Source organism: Carassius gibelio, chromosome A14, assembly GCF_023724105.1.
Source record: "Carassius gibelio isolate Cgi1373 ecotype wild population from Czech Republic chromosome A14, carGib1.2-hapl.c, whole genome shotgun sequence".
In the NCBI taxonomy this organism is placed as follows: Eukaryota; Metazoa; Chordata; class Actinopteri; order Cypriniformes; family Cyprinidae; genus Carassius; species Carassius gibelio.
Window position 1 is genome coordinate 3,899,748 of NC_068384.1, and position 25,828 is coordinate 3,925,575.

The 25,828-nt window shown below is 39.5% G+C and overlaps 1 protein-coding gene across 1 annotated transcript in view; it reads right to left on the reverse strand.

Annotated features, from left to right (window-relative positions):
• Positions 1–25,828, reverse strand: part of LOC128027289 (teneurin-2) — a 410,843-nt gene that overhangs the window by 138,907 nt on the left and 246,108 nt on the right. Inside the window, exon 5 of the mRNA XM_052614746.1 lies at positions 10,696–10,836. Within this exon, the coding sequence (XP_052470706.1) occupies positions 10,696–10,836 (141 nt within the window). The remainder of the gene's footprint in view (positions 1–10,695; positions 10,837–25,828) is intronic.

The window sequence follows — 25,828 nt, forward strand, 5'->3', positions numbered from 1 at the left end:
TTCAGCCTCTAAATCAGTATATAAAATTGTTTCTAATATATATATATATATATATATATATATATATATATATATATATATATATATATATATATATATATATACACGGAAAAACATGCTATACTTAATGGATTAAATAAATGTCTTGCCTTGAAAAATTTTACAGTACTACCATTGAAGTACAAAAGCAGTGTTATTTAAAAGTCTGTGCTATTTCTAGGTTACTAATCAAATAAGCAAATTTTTGACATTGATCATGTGAATCTTATTGCTTCCACTGAAGCTCAAGATGCTCTTTGGATCCGTCTCAAATCCTGCTGGCAAACACGAGCATCGGGTTTTACAAGCATCTCTGTTGTCATTAAAGCAAAAGTGGGCCATTTCACTCCGACCCCTCGTTCTTGTGCACCCTGTTGGAGGAGAGGTGATCGAGAGAAGTCGTGGAGTCTACCTGCAGGATTAGACAGCATTACACTCTTAATCCTCCTGCCCACGTCCTCACCAAGTGTGTGTGTGTGTGCATGTGAGAGAGAGAAAGAGAGGAGAGAAGGATATGCAAATGATAGTGATATGCTTGCACCAAGGCAGATAAAACACATCTATTGTGTGTGAAGCAGACGGTCGGTGAGACTACACACATACACATAATACACTACCACACAAACAATTCTGCCCATGATGCAACAATAGAAATGCAGGTCATGAACTGACTTTATGGTATTACAGGGACATGTATGATCTGTACTATTTCAGACACTGACAGTTTGATTTCCTGTGTAATACAGAGCACGACTGCTGACGGCCTTGCTCATTAGCATTCCATAACAATAACTCTCTGATCTCTCTGAATGAAAAACACGCTCTCAAGATTTCTGTCTAAAGTCAACATGAAAGAGCATTTTCAACCCATTTTACTTCTGTAATGCAATGCATGGTAATGTGGTGGAAAAGTGTATGATGGGACTGTATCCATCTGAAATTAATTGGATCATAAAAAGAACGTTTCTCTCATCAGTGTCAGCCTAAACATAATTTTGCTAATGCACATAACCAGAACGGCTTCATTCCTGTTAAACTGTCAGAAAATCCAAAGCTAAAAAAATGAGCATTATGAATATTGAACTGCATATATAACCATTTAACTGTGAAACATCAATGAGCATTCCCTGGTTAACAAACAATAAATAAATCCTCTTTTCTTATGTTGACTATTTATTTCTTGCTGGCTTTAGAGTTTGCTATTCCTCACCTCTGGTCCAAAAGCAGATGCTTGTGCATTGTGTTAGGGCAACTGTGCACAAACAGGTCTGAGATCAGCCATCACAGCCGCTCCAAATCAAAGCCTGAGAGCTGCACTCCTGCATGGAGCCAGTGGGAAGCAGCTCTGCCCAGATCCATGTCTCGGCGAGCTGGACTGCACTTCCTCTAGCTTTGACAGCACTTACCAGCAGGGTGGTTCACAGCGAGGCCACTGTAACACACAGTGACTGCGTGGATGTGGCAGAACTTGAGTAGATGGTGTGTGCACGGGCGTAATGTGGACAGCGGGGTGTTGAGCCGTCACAATAACAAAGGTAGAGAGGAGGGGATGTTGACTTTCTTCCATAGAAACTCACTAGGCTCAGGCCTCTACTTCTACCCATTGATCTGTTTGAAATTCAAAGCACTTCCATTGACAAATTCAAAACTCATGATCGGGACACAAGCCCCACACACAGTCTCCCAGGAGGATGAAGCATAGGAAAGAAACTGTCCCCTTCCCCCACTGCAGCACTTAAAAGATTTTCTTCCTTTTTTGTGTGTTGATATTCGATAAGCCCGTGCGCCATCTGTGCCCACACCTGCCAGGTTTAAGAGAGTAAGGTGGCAAGAGAGCGTATCTAAGATCCACAGGAAACATCAGTCTGAAAACAAAGCTCTCGTATCCAGCGAGTTCCTATAGTGGGATGGTGTTTATTGAATGCAACAGAGGCATACGACTGGAGACTTAGTGTGTGAATGAATCTATGGACACACCTGTTAATACAGTGTGCCAGTGCGTGTGAATGTTTGCAGGGGCAGGTGTATTGGCGTGTGCCGCTGAGAGATTTGGCAATGAATGGAGCGGATGGCAGATCAATACCAATCTGGAGTCAGTGCAAGGAATGCTAACAGCACGCTGCTTCAGACGGCACAAGGCCAAGAGTGGCCCCGCGTTACCTTTGTGCAATCCACATGCTGTATGAGTATTAACGCATGTAAACGCATGAACACACACTTGCAAATTATACACAAACATGTACTTTACATATGTGTGTGTGTGTGTGATATTTTAGCATCATCAAAATACTATTATAGTATTTTACAAAATACTATTTATTAATATTTTAAATTAGTTTTCATTCATAGTTTTTCTTTTTTTTAAATATACATCTATATTATATTTAAGTTTGAGTTATTTTAGCACATTAAGATAAACTAAATTAAAATACGTCATGTTGCCTTGACAACTAGCTGAATCAAACAGTTTTATTTTATTTCTGTTAACATTTGTTTTATTTGAAATCAAATAAAAATATTTGTCTTTTTTTAGTGGCTTTAATGTTAGTTTTCATTAATTATAATAACCCTGATGTACATATTTATGTACTGTAAGGTTACATAAATGTAAAAAAAATCATAAATGTCTTTGTTATTCTTGATCAATTTAGTGCACACTTGCTCAAAAATAGTATACTATTTTCTTAGTAACAGGCTTCTATATTTGTGTGTGTGTGTGTGTATATATATATATAAAGGGAGAGAGAGAGATGTATATAAATAAATTTTATTTTTTAACATTTACTTTCAGTTAGTTCCAGAGTGAGTGTACTGTAGGTGTGTGCGAGTGAAATGACAGCTGTGCTCAGTGTTTAGAGGTGACGTCACTGGGTGATCAAGAATGATGGATGAAAATGCCACATTGCCCTCTCGTCTCCAAGCCTCTTTGCCCATTTAACCAACTGTCGTTCCTCCGAGCCAAACACACACACACAGATGCAAGAAGCTGGATTTCATGCTGTTATTGTCCCCAAGGCAAGGTCACATTGCCGTCGCCCCTCTCCCCATCATTAGCGTCTGCTCAGATAATAGCTCAATAGACCATTTTACACAGATCTCCTTTCTCAGGCATCTGTCTCCTGAAAACACACACAGATGTCCGCTTGCCTAAAACACATGAACACACAGGGGCAAAAGACTCTTATGACAAATGGGCTAAAATCTATTTCCCGAGTTCTGTGCTCATTCACACACCATTTCTCGCCCGCATGACCTTTCTCGCAAGTTGCTCAATCTTTCTGACAGTCAAACCCTAATCTTGCGTGCATCAAAAGATGTCGATCTCGGGAAGTGGAGGGCAAACAAGCATTAGGGACTAACCCCCTCCTGCACCATCCAAAGACAGGGTGGGAACGGCTTCAGCAGACTGTCATTTTCACCTGCGCTTGCATCCAGGGTGTGTATTCTCGAGTTTAGGTTCAGGTGAGCTTGGCGTTCGCTTGTGTCTGGCCGAGGAGATATGCTGCTGACAGCTGGCTCTAACCGAAGTTCTCGTTCTCAATGTAGAGAGCGATCTTTAGGTCAATGTGCACTGACAGCCAAGCTGTCACATGGTGTCACGGGTGCCAAGAGGCTTTCCTTTACCCAGACGTGACAGAGATAGCTACCTGAATAGCCACACAAAAAGCTTAATGAGTGTTGGCCAAGGGGCTTCGTTCCTCTTGGCATCAGGGGACTGCTGTGCTATTGAGTCTCGAGGCCCAGAGAGACTCGATATATCTGGAACACAATGAGAGTTTAATATATGACAATGAGCAATCGCACCGCCCAGATTGCATCACTCGCAACAGCACAGGGGACAGGAGGAGAGCGATTAGGTGAAGGAGACAGAGGATCCACGGGACACGGGGAGGTGTAGAAATGCTGGTTTGTGAGATGCGTAGCTGGTTCACATGCAGCAGCAGTGCTCGAGCGAGCAGCCAGGGAAATGATGCGTGAAACTGGCCAGCTTGCCAGACAGTCAAACACACACACACATACATACAGACACAATCAGCGGCCAAATTACTGCAGAGAAAATGAATACCTCCATCCAACCATAGCAACAGGCCAGGCCCACTAAACACACAACCTTAAACACACACACACACACACACACACACACTCATAACACACTTATATCGACATGCCTAATCAAATAAACACCAACTAGAGCTGGGTGGTATGACCGTTTATACCATGTGACACTACGAATGTGTCAGTAGGTAAAGGTCTCGCTATGCTGTTAATATCGCACTAGATATATTTGTGTGGATGTTAATGGGATGGGCTGCTTTGTGCTACTTACATGAGATACTTAGGATGATTAAGAAACAATGTGAATATACAGAGCCAGACATTTTTACAGCACCACTGAATGTGGCACATTATATATATATATATATATATATATATATATATATATATATATATATATATATATATATATATATATATACACCAAAATGCAAACATACATGTATAAAATTATATACACACATGTATGTTTTTTTTTTTTTTTGCTCAATCACCCAGTCTTAACACACACACATACTCTCACACAAACATTTTCCCTTCCTTTCTGCACATCTGTGAAAGTGCTGCACACATGGAGGAGATGACAGGTGAACCAATGATGGGTTTAAACACTCAGAGCTCGAGATTGTCTCTCCGAGGCCTCTCCATGCTAATTTTTCCCTCATTCTTCTGGCTGTAACAGCACCTGATTACAGAAGAACAAATGCTGTTTACAGCAGTTGGCCGTGTCTGCTGTGTGTGTCACCAAGGAATATTAGGCGGTTGAGTTTAACTGAGTTAATTATTCACCTGTCGAGTCACCTCACTTGACTGTGAATTCAACATATGAATCAACTGCACATTTATAATGTGCCATTATGTGGGCAGAGGGAGCGTTTCATACGGCATTTTCAGCCATTTAATATTCGAGTGTTAGAGACTAATCACACATATTGTTATTGTGACTATTGAAGTACATAATGTCTGTGTTGACAGGCTCTAAAAACATTTGCCATACTGAACACTCATTCTTTATACAGTATCACAAGCTCCTGATTTCTCTTCATCTAGTTAATGGTAACACAAACTGAAGAGAAGAAAAGGAAGAGAGCGAGAAGATTAGAAAAAAAAAAGAGCCAGGACAAATTGAAATGGGTCAAAAAATATAAGGTGTCGAGACCAAATGAGAAAAGAGGAGACCAGTGGAGTCTTAATGAGAATAAAAATACTAAGTAAAATGTGACAAGAGAAGAGACAAACCGAGACAAACCAAAAAGTGAAGAAACACTTCAGCACGTTTTGAGGTGAAGAGTAAACAACAAGATGATCAAGATGAAACTGAGAGAAGACAGAAAAGAAGACAATAAAATGTGACGGGAGAAGAGAAAAGACAAGTCTAGCGAAAGACAAACTGAAATGAGTCAAGGAAGGAAAAGGTTAGACAAGGCAAAATGGAAAAAAAAGAGGCCAGTTGAGTCAGAATAAGACAAGTAAAAGACAAGATGGAGAAGAAATGAGACAAACCAAGATGAGACAAAATGACAAGAAAAAAGACATTCCGGCATCAACATGATACAAAATGTAGCAAAAAGGACAAACTGAGACAAGAAGAGGCAAACTGAAAAAGCTGCATCAACAAGAATGAGAAAATGAGACAAGACAAGAAATGGGACAAAAGAAGAGGCAGGAAGAGAAAGTACAAGATGAGAAGAGATGAGGAGAAATGCACACACAAATCCCATTCTACCCCTCTTCATCTCCTTCTCAGTTTCAGTTTATTTCCATTATAAGTAATTGTGCATTGGTATTGCAAAAGCATTAGCAGCTTCGCCACATATCTGCATTCTCCATTTCTGCTGCTGATGCAGGGAGGTTGTGACGTCTGATTTACAACACCGCTTGTCCTCCATCCACAGAGACACAGGAGGCTGGGCTGAATCTCCCAATGACCTTCACTGTGAAGGACACAGCACTAGAAAGGTGCAAAGAGGGAAAATGCATAATCTAAAAAAACAAATGCTTTCAAGTGTGATTGAGGACATGTCGTCCTCACAGATCGGCCCAAAAGCGTTAGGAACCCAAGTAGATCAGTCATCCATTTGCTAAAACTTAGCTCTGGCTCAAACCAACTGGAAGATCAGCAGAAGCTAATAGAAAGTGTTGAAAAATGAGTAAATGTGTGAAGAGGTGACAGAGTGAAGGAGCGAGGCTGCAAAAACAGCATATGCCATGGAGGAGCCGAGGGAGAACTAGCTACGGAGGATGTGATTAAGTTGTAAATACTGTCAGCGGAAAGGTCAATCACTGAGTTTACGACCATCAGTTGATCGAGAGAGAGGCCAAGATGAGAAAGAGACGGAGCAAATGAGAAACAGAGGGAATGAATGAGAAAACGAGAGAAGACGTGTGGGCTTCTTGTTGCTGAGATGGAAATCAAGCAGCACCCACATCACACAGAGCTTAACAACCATCTGCTTAATAGCGCACCCATGACGCACACGCACACACATCCTTTTCAAGAGCTCCGCATGCAAGCCCACGGGGACTTTATCATGCTGCCCCCATTAGGGATGTGCAAAACGACTTATTTTCATAAACCACTAGTGGGCAAGTTATCTTAATGATGTAATGACCTTAAGGAAACCCTGTATAATTTCCCTGATTTTAAAGACAGATTCTAGTGTTCAAAAAACAGCTGGACAGACTACAATCGAATGGACGCTGTTTTTTTAAGTTTTTTTTTTACGATTCTTAGCATTAAAGTTTAAAATGCAACGGTTATTTGTTAGCACTGGCAAAATAAATAAATAAAAAAGCTACTAACAGCAAAATCGATGACAATAGGTGTCAGTTTAATATTCTTGAAATTAGTCTCTAAGGCTGCATTTATTTGAATCAAAAATACAGTACAAACAGTAATATTGTGAAATATTACTCCAATTTAAAATAACTGTTTTCCATTTAATATACTTTAAAATATAACGTATACCTGTGGTGCCAAAACTGTATTTTCTGCATAATCTTCAGAGTCACATGACCCTTCTTAAATTATTCTAATAGGTTGATCAGGTAGACAAGAAACATTTATTAATATTATCAATACTGAAGAGAGCTGTGCTGCTTAATATTTTTGTGAAAAATGCATATTAATTATATTTCAAAAGAACTGCATTTATTTGAAGCAGATGTTTTGCTGAAACAGTACACATTAATTTAATGCATCCTTGCGGAATAAAAGCGTTAATAAAGTAAATAAATATATACAACTTACAGACCCCAAACATCAATGGTACTATAATCAAATTGTCACAGGGACAAAATATTTATAATATTTCTTGTAAAAAAAAAAAACACAACAACAATAAGAATAATTAATATACATAAAAGTAATATATAACTATATCTAGTTTTTGAACGATTCATATTTTATTCATATTTCAAAAAATATATAATAGCATATCTATCATATAATAATAATGATTATATCATGACTACACATCATGTCACTTCACTTGAATAATGCATAACAACAGGAACATCATCAACAGTGTCTGGTTTGAGGACAAAAGCAATGGTTTTTATGACATAAGCAGTAGTTTGATAGCTAAAGAGGTGTTTCTTTAAATTGGATGAATTTAAGATGAATTTACTTTACTTTGACTGCACAGCACACTGTCATCTCACTAAAGTCCCCTTAGTAAAGATATTTATCCTAATTTAACCCATTAGAAAACTTGAAATCTACAATTTGAGAGAAAAAAAATATGTTACAAATGAGTCAACCTCACCAATAAACCATCCTGACTCATCCCAAGGCCCCTACACACACCCTCTGAATCTATTTGACACATTCTGCATCACACAAATACAATGAAAGAATGTTTACAACCAGCATATGTAGATTAGATCATGATTCATGCACCACGTGTTGGCTGATGAATTACTGCTAGTGTGACACATGACTAGCACAATAGAAAGAGCAAAGCGGAACAAACACTAAACAGCATCTCGATTTTCACACATCTGTGTCAACACAAAAGCCCAGGAAGCGCTGATGCTGTGCTCTGGGGTTAAACGCAATGTGTCTCATCTCACCCACCTGCGCTGCTGGTGCCTTTCTGAGTTGCATGCAGTAACTCAAGTCTCCAGCAGGGGGTGGTGGTGTCTGAGCAACGGAAAGAGAAAGAGATGGGGATCAGGAGAAGATGTCAAACTAGAGAAAGGAAAATCGCTTGATATGATTTTGCTCTAGAATTCTTTTTGATGGCTATTGGTGGGGGGTGAGCTTTCTGGAGGCTGAGGCGAGCAGGGAGGTCTGTGGACCGGCAGGTACGCAGCTGACTGCAGGAGTCTTGTACGCTGTCCCCTCTCCTCTTTTCTCCTCTCCACAAGCCTCCCAGCATGTATGCGTGGCCTCACACAGAAATGACCATGCATACAAATACACACCTCCTCTACATACGGTTGTAGGTGTACATATTTACAAAAGTTAGATGTGATATTTAACAGCACAGGATTACACATATTGCATGTTTATTCTCTAACATGTTTGATTCTCCACTGCTATGAGGCATTATAACAGCAACAGTAAACAGCTGTGTTTACACTTTGAAAACTATTGCAACAATATTAGAATTTGTTCCTTATACCTTTCCACTACACTAATGAGGTGATAATGAGAGCCCTGGGTGGCAGGGTTAATAGTATCCATAGTTTCAATTAAAATCTTTCTCTTTCTCTCTTCCTAATGGACGTTTGTCCCTGTCGCCACAACCAGACCCCCACTCAGCGAGGTAAACAGAGCCAATTAAGATGAGCCATCTCTTGATCACTCTATCCATCTCACAGTTCATTTTGTTTGATCAAATGAGCTGTCATCAGGCATATGGCTTTCAAACAGACCCAGGGTCCATTAAACTAGCTCACTGCAGGAGAAAAGAGACGGAAAGCAAGGGAACGCTTTATGCTCCCTTGCTTCCTCCAAAGCTGAGATTCTGTCTTTAATTCTACATCAGCTTGCAGTGTGTGATGTTGTGTGTGTGTGTTTTGCTGAGGTCAGCTGTGAATGTGTGTGCCGCTGGACTTGAAAATCCTCAAAATGCAGTGTTATCAGTTCAGGCAGGCCTAGAAGTGATTTAGGGGTCTTGATTAGAAGCCGCTCAGTGCTTTGTAGCTACACGTTGCCATCACTGATTGTGTATTTAACAAAACACTCAAGTACATGTACTGGGTTAAATTAAATTGTATCTATCACCATGTCTGCTATTATAATCTTTTCACCCTTTCATTCGCTTTCTCGCACTATGCTTCTCCTCTCTAGTCAGGTCTGTTTACACAAACCTCTAAGGCGAGTTTGGTGTAGAATTGAAAGGATAGCAAAGCCAAGTGAGCTTTCACACGCATGAATGTTTGTGCATGTGAGAAAAAAATAAATAAATAAAAAATATGAGCAGATTTTTTGCATTTAGTTCATTTTTGTTTTACACACTCAAATTAAAAAGTTATAATCAAATGGATAACTATATAGTCTGGTCAGGTATAAGGATAAACACTATGGTTTTCACACACTGTTAAAGACTAATGACATTCCACATCTTAACAGTCACCATGGGAACTTGAGATCACCGGAATACTAAATAGCACAATATTTCATAAGCTCATCAAACATCTCACTTATGGCTACTAGCAGCAACAACAGAGATGGCAGTTTCAGTTAGACAGCTGTAAACAACCTGCCTCAGGCATTCCCACCATGAACGTAGTCGGCCTTTAACCTAAAAATCATTCAAATGCAGTCAAAACAGACAGAATTCCTAATTTACTTTGCAATTCCCTGGAGACATAGCATCACCCCAACTTCACCCCCCACCCAAACATTCCTTAGCTACTCAGCAACAATGTTCCCTAAACAAAGCGCTCAGTTTTTTTCCTGCCCATATGCAAATTTGATCAAATTTGGCAATTCAGTCAGTTTACTCTGGGAGGTAAATTAGGCTAAACTGCAGGCTTGTAAATATTGGAACTCGCACATGCATGAATAATTAAATGAGAGGGAGGAGATGTACCAGCTGGAGGCACATCCATTCGCCACCCTCAGCCAGACGTCACTCATCCGAACTACCATCAACCTACATCAATCTAATGTGCCAAGAGTGTCTACCGAGAACAACATTTAGACAATAGGTTAGCAGCTGAAGGCATAAACAAAAAATGTAATCTCTCCGATGATGCATGCCACGTTATCTGTGATTTTCCGACTGCTAGATGCACGCATAGGGAGAATGATTGACGTTCTCCGACACTCTTTTAGTCTAAGCTGAGCATCACTGCTGGACCGACCAGCTTCGATTTTCACATTGCCTGGTTTGGTTGCTGATCCAACTGGTGGAGCAGCACATCCATGATCTTCAGCAGCAAAACTTAGTCCTTCATGGTCTTTCTGAAGAAGCTGGTTGACCAAGGAAGTTTTTAGCTAGCTAAGAAGCCACCAGCATCCAATACATAATGTGCTGTTGTTGTTTTTATTTCCAGCAGGGTCTGAATTAGTTTATTTCACAGTTCAGTAGCACTCTCTCTCACACACAAAACAGACTCACACACACGGTTCTGCAGAGCTCTTACCGGTCTCTTGAGAGAGGGCTTTAGCTCTGCTGCTGGTGTTGCCCGAGTGATGCATCGCTCCTAACGTGAGTCTTCCCCTCGTATCTCCTCCTCTCCTTTTCTCCAAACCGTCGGACAAGGTCCCCTGGTGGTCTCTCTCTCCTGGAGGAAAGGATGAGGGGCTTCAGAAGTCACGTATGAGGAGCAGTTGTGCCCTCTCTATCTCCGTACGCCCTCTCACACACAACTTCACATGTGCGCACATACGGCACGCAGCCACTTTCACCTTCCCAGTTGCAAGGCACTCTAGTCCACAAGCCGATGGGAACGGTCTTAAGGAACAGAAGAGCAAGATGGTTAAGGTGAACGAATGCCAGAGAAAATAAACAGAGTTGTCTTCAACCTCTCTGCGAGCGCAGAAAGAAGAACGCAAAGGGCTGTTCCATCCTACATCTGGAGCTCCGCACAGACTCTGAGCTCTGAGAATTATACAGCATTGCTGCGGAGCACGAGAAAGAGAGAGAGCGATGAAGAGAGAGAGAGGTGTGGGAGAGAACAAGAGTGCGGGGGAGCACATAGAGAGAGCGAGAGAAAGAAAGGAGGGGTGAAGATGGGGGAATGTGACAAAGCATGTTCATCAAAGAGAGAGGAGGAGAGAAAACGAGACTGCTCGTGCATGTTCCCCCGTCTAGCCGAGACGAGAACGTGTCAAGCTGTGTTACCAAGAGTACGGTCAGTATTAGTCCTTTAACGCATGCAGACAGACAGATTTTCACTTCTTTACACATACAAGTGGGTCCCTTTGGAGAGGAGGGCTTTCAGCCTCAAAGGCGCTGACAAGCTGACAACACACTGAACTAAAAAGCACTGTGCGGCTAAAAATACATAACCTTGTACCGCCATGCTTTCACGCAAACAACACTGGATATGTGAATATTAGATTGGGGATCCGGCAGCCGCTCTGGGTCTTGAGCGGCGGAACACGATCTGATTCTGAAATGCACTGAGCCGGAGTGCTGTAATACACAAGCTTTCTTTTACCTCGCATACACCTCTGACAGGACACGCACTTGAAATTTCCACCCAGTAAAACACAACCGCTGCTTCCTTGATATGCTTTATTTGGTTGTCAGCACCAACAACATTGCATAATGTATAAATAATCAAAAGTGCTGTGTGGGAATAAAATGTTCTTTAGTTCAAAAAAACTCGACAATAGAACGTTAAAGTCAACATAAAATAGCCTTCACATTTTACGGAGTGGTTAAATATTTAACATGATATTCATTGAGAAGACAAGAAGTGAGTGAGTGAAGTGACATTCAGCCAAGTATGGTGACCCATACTCAGAATTTGTGCTCTGCATTTAACCCATCCGAAATGCACACACACAGAGCAGTGAACACACACACACACACACTGTGAGCACACACCCGGAGCAGTGGGCAGCCATTTATGCTGCGGCACCCGGGGAGCAGTTGGGGGTTCGATGCCTTGCTCAAGGGCACCTAAGTCATGGTATTGAAGGTGGAGAGAGAGCACTGTACATGCACTCGCCCCGAGTGCAAGAAAACTTGTCTATGTCTATCAGGAATTAATCAAAAGATGAGAGGTTGAAGGTCAAGGATCGACGGTAAAATGTCACTTTCAAATTGTTATTTGCCATATAGCAACTTTATTACATTTATCCAATAACCTTTAATACCTTTATAATGATCACCCTAAAATGAAAGTTAAGACATTCAATCACCCTCATGTAATTTCCCACATGTTTCTGTCTTCTGTGGTACATAAAAGATGAGCGTGTAGAGGAGCCTAAAACAATGGCTAAAAAAACGCTTTTTGGCTACTAAGATAAAAAAAAAAAGGAAAAAAAAAAAAAAAAAAAAAAACATTGTTATTTTCCAAATGTCTTTGGTGTCATACAATAGGTGATGTCAGTTGAAAACAAAAGAGGTGTATGAGTTTCAGAGGTTTATGAAGTCATTAGATTGTGATGAAAGGTTATGAAAACAAATGATAACAATAAGTTCCCAAACTAGCATCAATAAAGAAAATAGGCTCAATTTTGATTTTATATTGACTTTAAAATTGCCCAGCACAAAGTTTAGACCACAATTACACTTGGGAGTATGGGCACAACTACGGTGGCCGAGAGAGCTCAACGCGATGCAATTTAAGAAAGCAAATGCAAATTGAAAAAAACACCAGAAAAAAAAAAAAAAAACAACATCATCAGTTTGACAACACAAGTGCTGCAAATCCTCACAACACATGCATATAAGGAATCGCTCTGCAAGTCATCACAACACATGCAACTAAAAAAAGCACTGCAAATAGCATGGACCACAATGGAAATGTTTCAAGGAGATCCTAAAAAGTGTCGGTGAGGTTTTTTTTCATGGTGTTTTATTTTATTTTTTTACCATGATTCCTTTATCTTTTGGATATTATTAGCCTGAATAAGCTGAATATATACATGATTAAATGTAAAACGTTACTTAAGATGGCTAACTTTAATATCATAAATATAATTATAATTTATATATATATAAATATATGAATAAATATATCCTAAATATATTTTCAAGGTTAATGAAAATAAATTTGCAATGCTTCATTAAAAGTTTCTTTAATTGTATGTGTTGAAGTATTTGCAGCGTGTTTCGTTATATGCATGTGTTGTGATGATTTGCAGCGCGTTTCGTTGTATGCATGTGTTGTGATGATTTGCAACACTTGTTTTGTCAAACTGATGAAGATGTTTTCTTCATTTGCTGATGTTTTTTCAATTTGCATGTGTTTTCTTAAGTTGCAGCATGTTGAGCTCTCTCGGCCACCATACACAACCTCCAATACTGTGCATTCAGAAAAGAGCTGATCATGGTACAGTACTTCCTGCTCTGTCCAACAGAGGGCAGGGCTATAGATCAGCATCCTCCTGATGTCATCCATCCCAGCTAGAACGCATCCTGATTCCAATCTCGCCTGCATACTGTCCCCGAGTTACCAACCCACACACACATTCTCCCGCAGAAGTGGCTTTATTTGCAACGCCTCTATATTTAGAGCCATTTGACCCTTCTCGATTGGAAAAAGCACCAATCTACTCCATTGACTCTCTCTCTCCTGCCTTCTCTGGGCTCACTGTACCATAGGGAGGGACTGGATCCTGTACATATAATAAGCAATCTGGCCGCACACAAACATGCAAACATAGCAAGAGCTCTAATGAAGAGAGCAGTTTTGGAAGGCCACACCGATGTAAGTGGAGACAGCTGGATGGATTCATTTCTGCTCAATCCATATCAGACTCTCCTCACATTGTGTTCCTAATTAGTGAGGACTTATCAAACAGTATTTTATCAGTGTCCACTCTTCATTAGTGCTATTGCAATCACTGTTAAGTGAAAAATAAAGCCTGTGACTAATTAACAGTGGAAATGCATTTAAAGGGTTCAATACAAGTTAAGCTTATTTGCCAACACTTGTGGCATAATGTAGATTACGACAAAACAAACAAGATGCTTGCTTTCAGACTAACACAACCTGAATATAAATACATTGAATTAATGAAATTACTTCCATAAATTCCAAGAACTGCATGGCTGTTACAAGAACAATGGTTGTTGCATAAATAAATAAATAAATAAATCCTTGATTTGCCCTTTTTTTTATAATACTATTTTTTAAAAACATTTAAATAAAATTCGTTCATTTAAAAATAGCTCAATTTAAATCATTTTTAAATCTCCTTACAAGTTTTCTGGGGACACCAAGTGGCTCCTGGTGCAGGAGTACAGTCATAAAATGAAAATAAATGTAATGTTCTAAAGTTTCACATTTCTGTTTTTTTTTTTTTTTTTTTTTTTTTTTTTAAATGGCCCAATTTACTTTCCTTGTTACTTTCCTTTTGCAAAGAGTCAAAAAAAAAAAAATATATATATATATATTGTGTTAATCAACATATGCCACAAATGTTGTTGACTGAACCAAATTTGTATTGAATGCAGAATATTTCTTTAAATGATCCACAGAGTAAACTGATTTAATGTCAAACTGAATTTCCAGAATAACGGGATTGAGGTAGAAGAAAATGCACTAAAGAGGAAGCTTTGCTGCATATAATGACTTCTTCTGACCTCAGTAGAAAAGCACCTGTCTTCCCTAAGCTGTGATGGGGCGCACCGATTGGTTTGCGCCACAGCAGATATGATGTTGGCGTCTAGTCTGAAGCTCTAATCACTGCAGACAGAGCCTTCCTGCAGTATTAAAGGAACATATTCAGCCTAAAGGCTTCTAATTCAGGGAGCCGAAAAAGAGAACATTTACAACTCTCAGTTTAAATATACAGAACACATGCTGCACTCAAACACAAGCATACAACCTTCAGTCTGACAGCTCCATCGACTGCCCCATCCATAATTTCCAACAGACGTGGATGCACACACTCACTCTCGCACATAATTTTTTTGGGAAAGAACTTTGACAAGTTTTGCAGACCTGTGATTACATGCATTACATAACTTATCATCAACATTCAGCAGTGTCTAGTAATCTTTTTATTTTGCTCCTTTTCTCTTTCCTATCTCTGCATTTTCAAATGATTGACTGACTTTAATGCAATGAAATTATATTGTGACAAAATGTTCAATAATTGTGCATCTCACGCCTTTCTGGCCAGTGATGACTATTTAAATATATCTCTGCATTCTGACAAGATTAATCAATAAGTCAAATATGTTAATACGTTTGCAGATTTACAGTAGATTTACCAGTATCCAATTCCTGTTTCAAAGACTCTTAAAAGCATGAAATGTACTTACAATTGACCTGTTTGCTGCCACTAACGTCATACCTCAGGATAATTGCTAGAAACGACTGTGAGTTATTGTGGCACCATCGGCCAATCAGTGTTGTCATGACATTATTTAACTGAGCGATTCATTGTTTTGTTGTGAAAAATAATTTTGGTCTGTTGTTTTGGCATATGCTCTCCCCCAAAGTTGAGCTTCCACAGTGTTGTAAACTAAAAAGTGAAGATGATTTTTTACTGTATTCCAGTGTATATATCGGCCTCCTCCTAGGAAGGGTCATAGCAGCGTGTAATAAATTTGTGGCATCGTTCCACGGAAAAACGGTGTGAAAGTCATGCAAGCAAATTGCTCCAGCCCTGGTCATGTGGTGATAAAAGCACAGAGAGATTCCATGCATGCAATAGATTTAGTTTAAAGCAGAACTGGAAGTGACTAGTATCTATGGCTGCTGAGAAAGAGCAGGACAAGGTCAGGCAATGGAGAGTGGAACGGCTCTCACATTTCTGAGACTTCCATCACACTATGTTTACATCTCACCCATCCCACTGTTCTTTCATCTCTCTTTATTCATTTCTTGCTCTCTTTCCTCTGGCCCAGGGTGAGAGGAAGTGAATGTGAATGAGCTAAAGGAGGTATGGGATGGGGAGTGAAGGGACCCGTGGGTTGAACACAGCCATTTGTCATCCAGTGAAAGCTTAAGAAAAGACTAGTTAACCTTTCCTGGGAAGCCCCTAGGGAGCTACCAGCAATGAAAAAAAGAAAAAAAAAGAAAAAAAAAAAAACTAGAAAAAGTATCAACCAAGAAAAATGTTCTTGGGTAAAATAGATGGCCGATGCTATGAGACCCATGTACCTTGCAAAACGCTGCGCTAGGCACTTTTGACATCTGGGTCGCCTCTACTCATGAGCAAGGAGAGAAAGAAGGATTGTAGCTGTTGCCCTTCATGTACTAGTTATGTAGAAATTACAGAGATCTGCTCGCAGACTATAATTGCAACTCTATTGGTGTCACTTAAAATAATTTATGTATATTTGTGGTATTTGTGAATGGAAATGCCATCACATTTGCACTGCACAAAAAAAAAAAAATTATGAACTGCATGTCAAAAACCTAGTAGAAGTATCTTAAACCAGACTAAGTTACTTTGCTGATCATAGTTGGTCTCCAAATGGCTGGTCCATTGGCTGGTTATAGAGGAGTTTTGGGCACTTTTCAGCTGGCTGTCAAGGTAAGCACCAGCCTAACCATACCAAACTTAGACTGGTTCAAGTTTAGGTTTTTTTCCCCCCCTTTTTGTTACAAGATTTAAGCTATGCCTTTAACAACCATAGCAGACAAACACTCCAACACTAATTTCAGATGAATTATGGGTCATGTTGTGTTGACAGTCTAGTCAGGCACTTTTATACTAATATGCAAGTCATTGAAAAACCAGTTAGTGAAAGTGGCTAGCTATTTTGTCCTTTGCCAAACCTGCCACCAAGCCTGTCATGCAAGGCGGCATCGCCATGGCAACCATGTGAGTCGGCCAATCATGTGCACGCAGCAGCAGGAAACTAGTCTTGAACGATTATGAACAATACGTACATTTGACTGGAGGCAGACCATCTTCTGTTGTGAAGCATCAATTTGGTGAGAAATATCAATACAAACAAACAGCTGGCGAGAGGAATTAAGATGGATACGCAATCTTTCATAGTCACAGTTTTCAAATTTCATATAAAGACGTCCTACAGCTCTGTTTGTTTCCACATAAACAAACATTTCTTGCTGCCTGTCAAACTACTGGCACACAAATAACTCAACTGACCCGTAACATCTAGATAAAATGACTTCACACTATGCAATTTCTGGTGTCCTTTATGATTGTTATTTGTCAGGTTGTATATTGTGACCCCACTGAGACTGTAGGTTAAATGTCAAAGCAGACTATGCAATATCAGTGATTCTCTAAACCACCCCAAGCTACATGATATACAACTTAATAAACACTTGAATGACAAATAGCATTGTTGACTGGGTGTTTTAACTCTCTGGAGTAAGGGTATTTTGGGGGCCTGGAGAAGTTTTGTCATGCCCTGACATTTGTCCTTTTTCAGTTTCTTATAAACATCTAAATGGCTAAAGTCTAATCTCACTGTAATCAGAACAATCTGGGCTATAATAATATGTGAGCAGCATGTATGTACATGTATCTTTGGCTTCAGCTTTCAGCCTCTTCCCCATCTCTATCCTTCACTTCCTTTATCTTTGTCTCGTGGACACAGGTTATAGCACTCTTTTTCTTTTTACACTTACCAATCTTTAGGGAGATGAAGTACAGGTGGGGTTTACACAAGAAAGCAAGACACAGTTTCACAGGTAGATAATGAAAAAGAAAAAGGGAAGCAACAAGAAGGACAGAAAGTGAGAGAGAGAATATGTGTGGAGGAAAATATATGACCTAGCTGGAGGTGGAGAACATGGGGTCACTCAAAATGGTGTCTCATTGGGCACTCGCTCTGGTTTCACAAGAGCTCTGGGGTTCGAAAGAAAGTCAGGCCTGTTTGAATCAGGTCATATACTTCTACTTCTAAAAATAAAGTTTTGGGGCGATACCATGATACAGTGAGGTATGGGATGGTAACACTATGGAATTATAATACCAAAACCAAGGAAGTCTATAATACCTGGAGAAAGCTAGCTGATATCATTCCCAGTCATAATGTCAGTTTCTCAGCTTGTGCAAGACCCCCAGTAAGGGGAACAACATTTGAATAATCCATTCTTTGTTCATGGTCATTCAACTTCCAGATAATTTTTTTTTTTTTTTTTTTGAGAAAATCAAATCAAATGAGCCATACGTGTGAGAATTTACTAAGAAAAAAGGAAACTAAGAAATAATATAATATAATATAAATATAATATAATATAATATAATATAATATAATATAATATAATATAATATAATATATAACTATTTTTATTTTTGCTTAACAATTACCCATAAAAGTGACTAATACGAATATTATTAACAACAACAACAACAATAATAATGTAAAATAGGGCACTGCCATAATATAATATAATTTAATGTAATATAATATAAAATAGTATGATTAGTTTGGATTGCAAAAAAAAAAAAGTACATAGGTACTATGTATTTTCATTGATGACAAAAATATATAAATAAAAATATAGCATGAGAGTAGTGTGAATAGCAATCGAGTGTTTGATGCAAGTTAAATGAATGTTATCTACTAGCAGAGACTCGCTGGACCATGCTAACCCGCCAAACATTGATTTATTGACATATTTCAGGGATCAAATGTTTACCATTTGTATTATGGCAATTGCACAGTACTTTATGGTACCACCGTGGTACATGTCCAAATATCACCTTTAATAAGATGGTTGGTGTCCAAAAAAGTCTCAGGACATAACGTGGTAATAATAATGAGAGAAAATGCAAGATTAAAAGAAGAACAACTTGTCTTAAGATGAGAACACCCTTGGCTCTTTCATGAACCCATATCTGCTCTTAAGAGATATGAAAGTCAAACACACACACACACACACACACACACAAGCAAACAGCATTTCAGCTGCCTGTCACCCAAAGGCCCTTCCAGTTAGTGATTAATCACCTAATGCTAATGAGCTATTTACTAATTACTGTCTGGCGTAAGAGGAGATGAGGAGAACAGGACTGCCACGATGACACGGGTGGCTGAGGCTGTTCACCTGTGATTAGGAAAAAGAGAGGTGTGTGTGTGTCTGAGTATCCTTTAAGTTACAGTAAGTGCCAAAACTGATGCATAACACAATAACACATTAGCCAGACAGGAGGCCCACATCTAAGCCACACTTAGAACGGGATTTCATAAAAGATGCCGCCCATAGATCGTTCAGCAGAGAATGTCAGCCATACGTTAATATCTCACTCTGCCAGGTCCCTGAGACATCAAATGAAGATCAGGCCATTATAGAAAAGCACCTGTCAGTCAAAAGTTGGCCACGCCCCGAAACCAATCAATCTACCTGACAGGAGCTCCTCGCTTTCAATCAAAGCGTTTAAGCAGGGGAGGCGTCTTATTCTCGTGCCCACAATGGCACTCGCATAGGTGCAAGGCTACAGGTCTGAATCAATCTCCTGCCTTCTATCTCTCCCACACACACTGCACAAAAGCTGCTGAAGCCACCGAGTGTGTGCAGCGACAAAGCAGCCGCTTTCAACCACGGGGCCTTTCAGTGCTCAGCTTTTTGTCCGTCGTTCATATAGAGGGGTGCGTATCCAGCACAGACCTTTATATAATGCTTATTGCCATTAGAAGGAGAGATAGACCTCTGAATGTGGGTGTTTTTATCAAGTGGGTGTGAAAGTGAGGCCGCTGATTGTGTGGAATGATGGGACACATGAAACTTTAATAAAGCAATTCATCAATCCATCTTATCTAAGTGTCGAGCACATCTAAAGTTTCTCAAGTTTTGCATAAAAAATAATTAAGAAATGAATAAGAAAATTAGGTGATATTTAAACAAATTAAGAAATGATTCATTAGACAAAAAAAACTAAGAAAAAAAGAATAAGATTTTAAATAAAATATTATTCATAATAAATACAAATGTCAATACAATTTAATATTTTATTAAAATAAAAAAATATATTAATAAGACTAATAAAATGAAGACATAACATTTTAAATATAAGAAAATATTCATAATAAATAAGAAATCATATTTTATTAAATTAAATTATACTGAAAAAGAAAACTTGGTCCCACTTTATATTGTGTCCCTAATACCTGTGGACAGTACTTGCATGGAAACTAGATGCGTTTATAGTATGTAACAACAGTGTAAGTACACATTGATACATAGTATCTTAACTGCACACATTGTAACAACCATCAGAATGGTTTGTGTAAGTACAAATATGTAACAGGACATTGGTAACAACACTTGTTTTCCACTTCACCAAGTACTCGTGTAACAGGAATTATATGACTACATTTTGTAACAACAATATGTATAAGAGTAATTGGAACAGTTTGATCCAGAGGTGGAGATGTGTAGATTTAGGGATGGAAATGGGATCCAGTGTGTGGAAATGGAGAGGTTTAGGGATATGTATAGTTGGAGGAGTTGGTGCACCACTGTAATACCACTGTACTTACATGGTAACTCCTCAGGAACTGTCCAAAATATAAAGTGTAACATTCTGGACAGCAAACACAATTTAAATGTAAAGCCTAACTTACTGACCGATGTTGAGTAATTTGTGTTAAATCTAATATAAAGTGTAACACTTTCTTTACTTTCTTAAAAAAAGGGAGAGAATCACAAGAAAACTAATACAATAATTAATAAGCTAATGTTTCAATCTCAAGAAAACACATTAATACAAGAATCCAGCAATAATTACAATTACAAGTCTTTAGGCTGAAAGGGGGGAAAATGCATGAATTGTTCGAAGTTCGAACCCACATTTCTCATATGAGAACCAAGGAGCATGTTCATTACATGTGCATTGCAAAGACACAGCACCATCTATATAAACTTGTGTGTTTATATTCTTATTTATTTGTGTGCACATCACTGTCAAACACAGGCAGCCTGAGGTGTGTCAGGTGAGTGATTTTGGCACTGTGTATGAGTCAGACATCCAGAGGTCCTGTGGGTGCAGGGCCCGCAGGTGTCTGTCTCTGCCCATCAAAGAGATCTTCACTGGGCCTGAGGCATGGCGAAAGAACAGCTGAACCTAGTGGAAAGGTGCCACTCTCCAATTCTCTAGGGCCTGTAGACCCAACCCTGGGCACCTGGGACCTGTCAACCCCTGCTCTTCTTCAGACCACACACCTCCACGTATGTGGTGAGACGCACATCGCTACAGATCTGTGTATGTGCGTGTTTTGCTCTCTATATAGTCAGAATATTACAGAGCTGCTGGAATGTAGGTGTTTGTAAAGACAGATCAGATTAGAATAGATAAAGTGTTGGAGTGCAGGGGCCCACGGGAGATCAGGTTGCCAGGAATAAAATAACCCGGGAAATTCAATGTGCACTGATCTCTCAGTTCAGTCGTACAACATGTGTAAGCTCAGTTAACAATGCTATAGAAGTCCTTTAATATGTTAGTTTTTTCATTGTTCCCCAATGCACTACAGCAAAGCATCAAACTTTTTTATTTAGATATTAATAATAATAATAATAATAATAATTAAAGCTGCAAGCAGCGATGAACGGGCCCTCGCACCCGGGCTCACCGGCAGCGAGTGGCTTTAGTTAATAGGTGAACGGTGAAAAATATGCGTTTAAACTCATAAATATAAGTAGAATATATCAATGTTAATTCCATATATGTGCCAATCTTCCTGTTGCCAGCAGGTGGCGCTATCATTATAATGGAATATTGGCCTTCAGATGTGTTCAGGGCAGGACTTTTATCGAACATGTGAGGTTTGGGGAGTATTGGACATTTTATGCCTGAGTTACAACAACATCCTATTTCATGGCGAAACATCGAAATTTGTCAGGCCGCCATGGACACGCCCTTTAACGAAACCTCAAGATCTTCGCAATTTAAGATCGCAAAAGGCTTTAGATTACACTGACCAAGTTTGGTGTTGATCTGAATAAATATCTAGGAGGAGTTCGTTAAAGTGCAACCCCTGAAAATGGCCAAAACAACACTAATTTTGCAGAGAAAATTTGAAATAACCGACTTCCTTTTGGGATTCGGATTTCGTACCAAGAGACTTTTTCGTAGATATTGGTGTGTTACATATGTGTACCGATTTTTGTACATGTACGTGAAACATAGCTCGAGGCGCACTCCGTTTAAAGTGTATACGCACTCCGTTGAAAGTGTATAGGTGGCGCTATCGAGCCATTTTGCCACACTCTATGGAATATTGGCCTTCAGATCTGTTCAGGCCAGGACCCTTATCACACAAGTGAAGTTTGGGCAAGATCGGACATTTTATGCCTGAGTTATAACATCTTGTATTCCCATGGCGAGACATCGAACTTCATCACGGCGCCATGGACACACCTTTTAACAAAAACTCAAGATCTTCACAACTAAACATCACACAGGTCTTTAGATTAGACTGACCACAAAAAAGACATTGATGTCATAAAATTTCTAGGAGTAGTTTGTCGCAGTGTAAAATATGTAACTTCCTGTTGCCAATAGGTGGCGCTATGACTATAACTGAATATTGGCATGTAGATCTGTTCAGGTCAAGAGTCTTATCCAACATGTGAAGTTTGGGGCAGATTGGACATTGTATGTCTGAGTTACAGCAACTTCCTTTTTCATGGCGAAACATCGAAATTTGTCATGCCGCCATGGACCCGCCCTTTAACGAAACCTCAAGTCCTTCGCAATTTATCATCGCAAAGGGCTTTAGATTACACTGACCAAGTTTGGTGTTGATCTGAATAAATCTCTAGGAGGAGTTCGTTAAAGTACAACCCCTGAAAATGGCAAAAACAACACCAATTTTGAAGGGAAAATTCAAAATAACCGACTTCCTGTTGGGATGCGGATTTCGTACCAAGAGACTTTTTTGTAGGTATTGGAGTGTTACATGTGTGTACCAATTTTTGTACATGTACGTGAAACATAGCTCGAGGCGCACTCCGTTGAATGTGTATAGGTGGCGCTATAGAGCAATTCTGCCACACCCAGTGGAATATTGGCCTGCAGATCTGTTCAGGCCAGGACTCTTATCACACATGTGATGTTTGGGGAAGATCGGACATTTTATGCCTGAGTTATAACATCTTTTATTCCCATGGCGAGACATCGAACTTCGTCGCGGCGCCATGAACAAGCCTTTTCACGAAAACTCAAGATCTTCACAACTGAACATCGCACAGGCCTTTAGATTAGACTGACCACAAAAAAGACATTGATGTAATAAAATTTCTAGAAGTAGTTCGTCGCAGCGTAAAATATGTCACTTCCTGTTGCCAATAGGTGGCGCTATGACTATAACTGAATATGGGCATGTCAATCTGTTCAGGTTCAGAGTCTCATCAAACATGTGAAGTTTGGGGCAGATTGGACATTGTATGTGTGAGTTATAGCAACTTCATTTTTCATGGCGAATCATCGAAATTCGCCAGGCCGCCACGGACACGCCCTTCAACGAAAACTCAAGATCTTCGCAATTTAACATCGCAAAGGCCTTTAGATTAGGCATACCAAATTTGGTGTTGATTTGAAGAACTCTCTAGGAGGAGTTCGTTAAAGTACAACACATGGAAATGACCAAAATTACACAAAATATGCTCATAATATTAAAAATAACCGACTTCCTGTTGGGTTTAGAATTTCGCTCCAAGAGTCTTTTTTGTAGGTATTGGTGTGTTACATATGTGTGCCAATTTTCGTGCATGTACGTGAAACATAGCTGGAAGGCTGTTGATTTTCTTGGTATAGGTGGCGCTGTCGAGCCATTTTGCCACACCCTCTTCTGAATCCTATATCAGACGAAAATTTTCACCAGGTTTGACGCGTGTGCAAAGTTTCATGACTTTTTGAGCATGTTAAAGCCCTCAAAAATGTGATTCATTCGGGAGAAGAAGAAGAAGAAGAAGAAGAATAATAATAATTAAAGCTGCAAGCAGCGATGAACGGGCCCTCGCACCCGGGCTCACCGCCATCGTGTGGCTTTAGTAAAAAGGTGAACGTTGAGAAATATGCATTTAAACTCATAAATATAAGTGCAATATATCAAAGTTTATTCCATATGTGTGCCAATCTTCCTTTTGCCAGCAGGTGGCGCTATCGTTATAATGGAATATTGGCCTTCAGATGTGTTCAAGCCAGGACCCTTATCACACATGTGAAGTTTGGGCAAGATCGGACATTTTATGCCTGAGTTATAACATCTTTTATTCCCATGGCGAGACATCGAACTTCGTCATGGCGACATGGACATGCCTTTTAACAAAAACTCAAGATCTTCACAACTAAACATCACACAGGTCTTTAGATTAGACTGACCACAAAAAAGACATTGATGTCATAAAATTTCTAGGAGTAGTTTGTCACAGTGTAAAATATGTCACTTCCAGTTGCCAATAGGTGGCGCTATGACTATAACTGAATATTGGCATGTAGATCTGTTCAGGTGTAGAGTCTTATCAAAAATGTGAAGTTTGGGGCGGATTGGACATTGTATGTGTGAGTTATAGCACCATCATTTTTCATGGCGAATCATCGAAATTTGTCAGGCCGCCATGGACACGCCCTTTAACGAAACCTCAATTCCTTCGCAATTTAACATGGCAAAGGGCTTTAGATTACACTGACCAAGTTTGGTGTTGATCTGAATAAATCTCTAGGAGGAGTTCGTTAAAATACAACCCCTGAAAATGACAAAAACAACACCAATTTTGCAGGGAAAATTAAAAATAACCGACTTCCTGTTGGGATTCGGGTTTCGTACCAAGAGACTTTTTTGTAGCTATTAGTGTGTTACATATGTTTACCGATTTTCGTACATGTATATGACATGTAGCTCGAGGCGCACTCCATTGAAAATGTATAGGTGGCGCTATCGAGCCATTTTGCCACACCCAATGGAATATTAGCCTCCAGATGTGTTCAGGTCAGTACTCTTATCAAACATTTGAAGTTTGGGCAAGATCTGATATTTTATGACTGAGTTACAACAACTTCTACTCCCATGGCGAGACATCGAACTTTGACATGGCGCCATGGACACGCCCTTTAACGAAAACTCAAGATCTTCTCAATTTAACATCGTACAGGCCTTTAGATTAGACTGACGACAAAAAAGACATTGATGTCAAAAATTTCTAGGAGTAGTTTGTCGCAGCGTAAAATATGTCACTTCCTGTTGCCAATAGGTGGCGCTATGACTATAACTGAATATGGTCATGTCAAACCGTTCAGGACAGGAGTCTCATCAAACATGTGAAGTTTGGGGCAGATTGGTCATTGTATGTCTGAGTTATAGCAACTTCCTGTTTCATGGCGAATCATCGAAATTCGCCAGGCCACCACACACAGGCCCTTCAACGAAAACTCAAAAGCTTCGCAATTTAACATCGCAAAGGCCTTTAGATTAGGCATACCAAATTTGGTGTTGATCTGAATTAATCTCTAGGAGGAGTTCGTTAAAATACAACGCATGGAATTGACAAAAATGACACAAAATTTGCTCATAATATTATAAATAACCGACTTCCTGTTGGGTTTCGGATTTTTCTCCAAGAGACTTTTTTGTAGGTATTGGAGAGTTACATGTGTATACCGATTTTCATACATGTACATGAAACGTAGCTCGAGGCGCACACCGTTGAACGTGTATAGGTG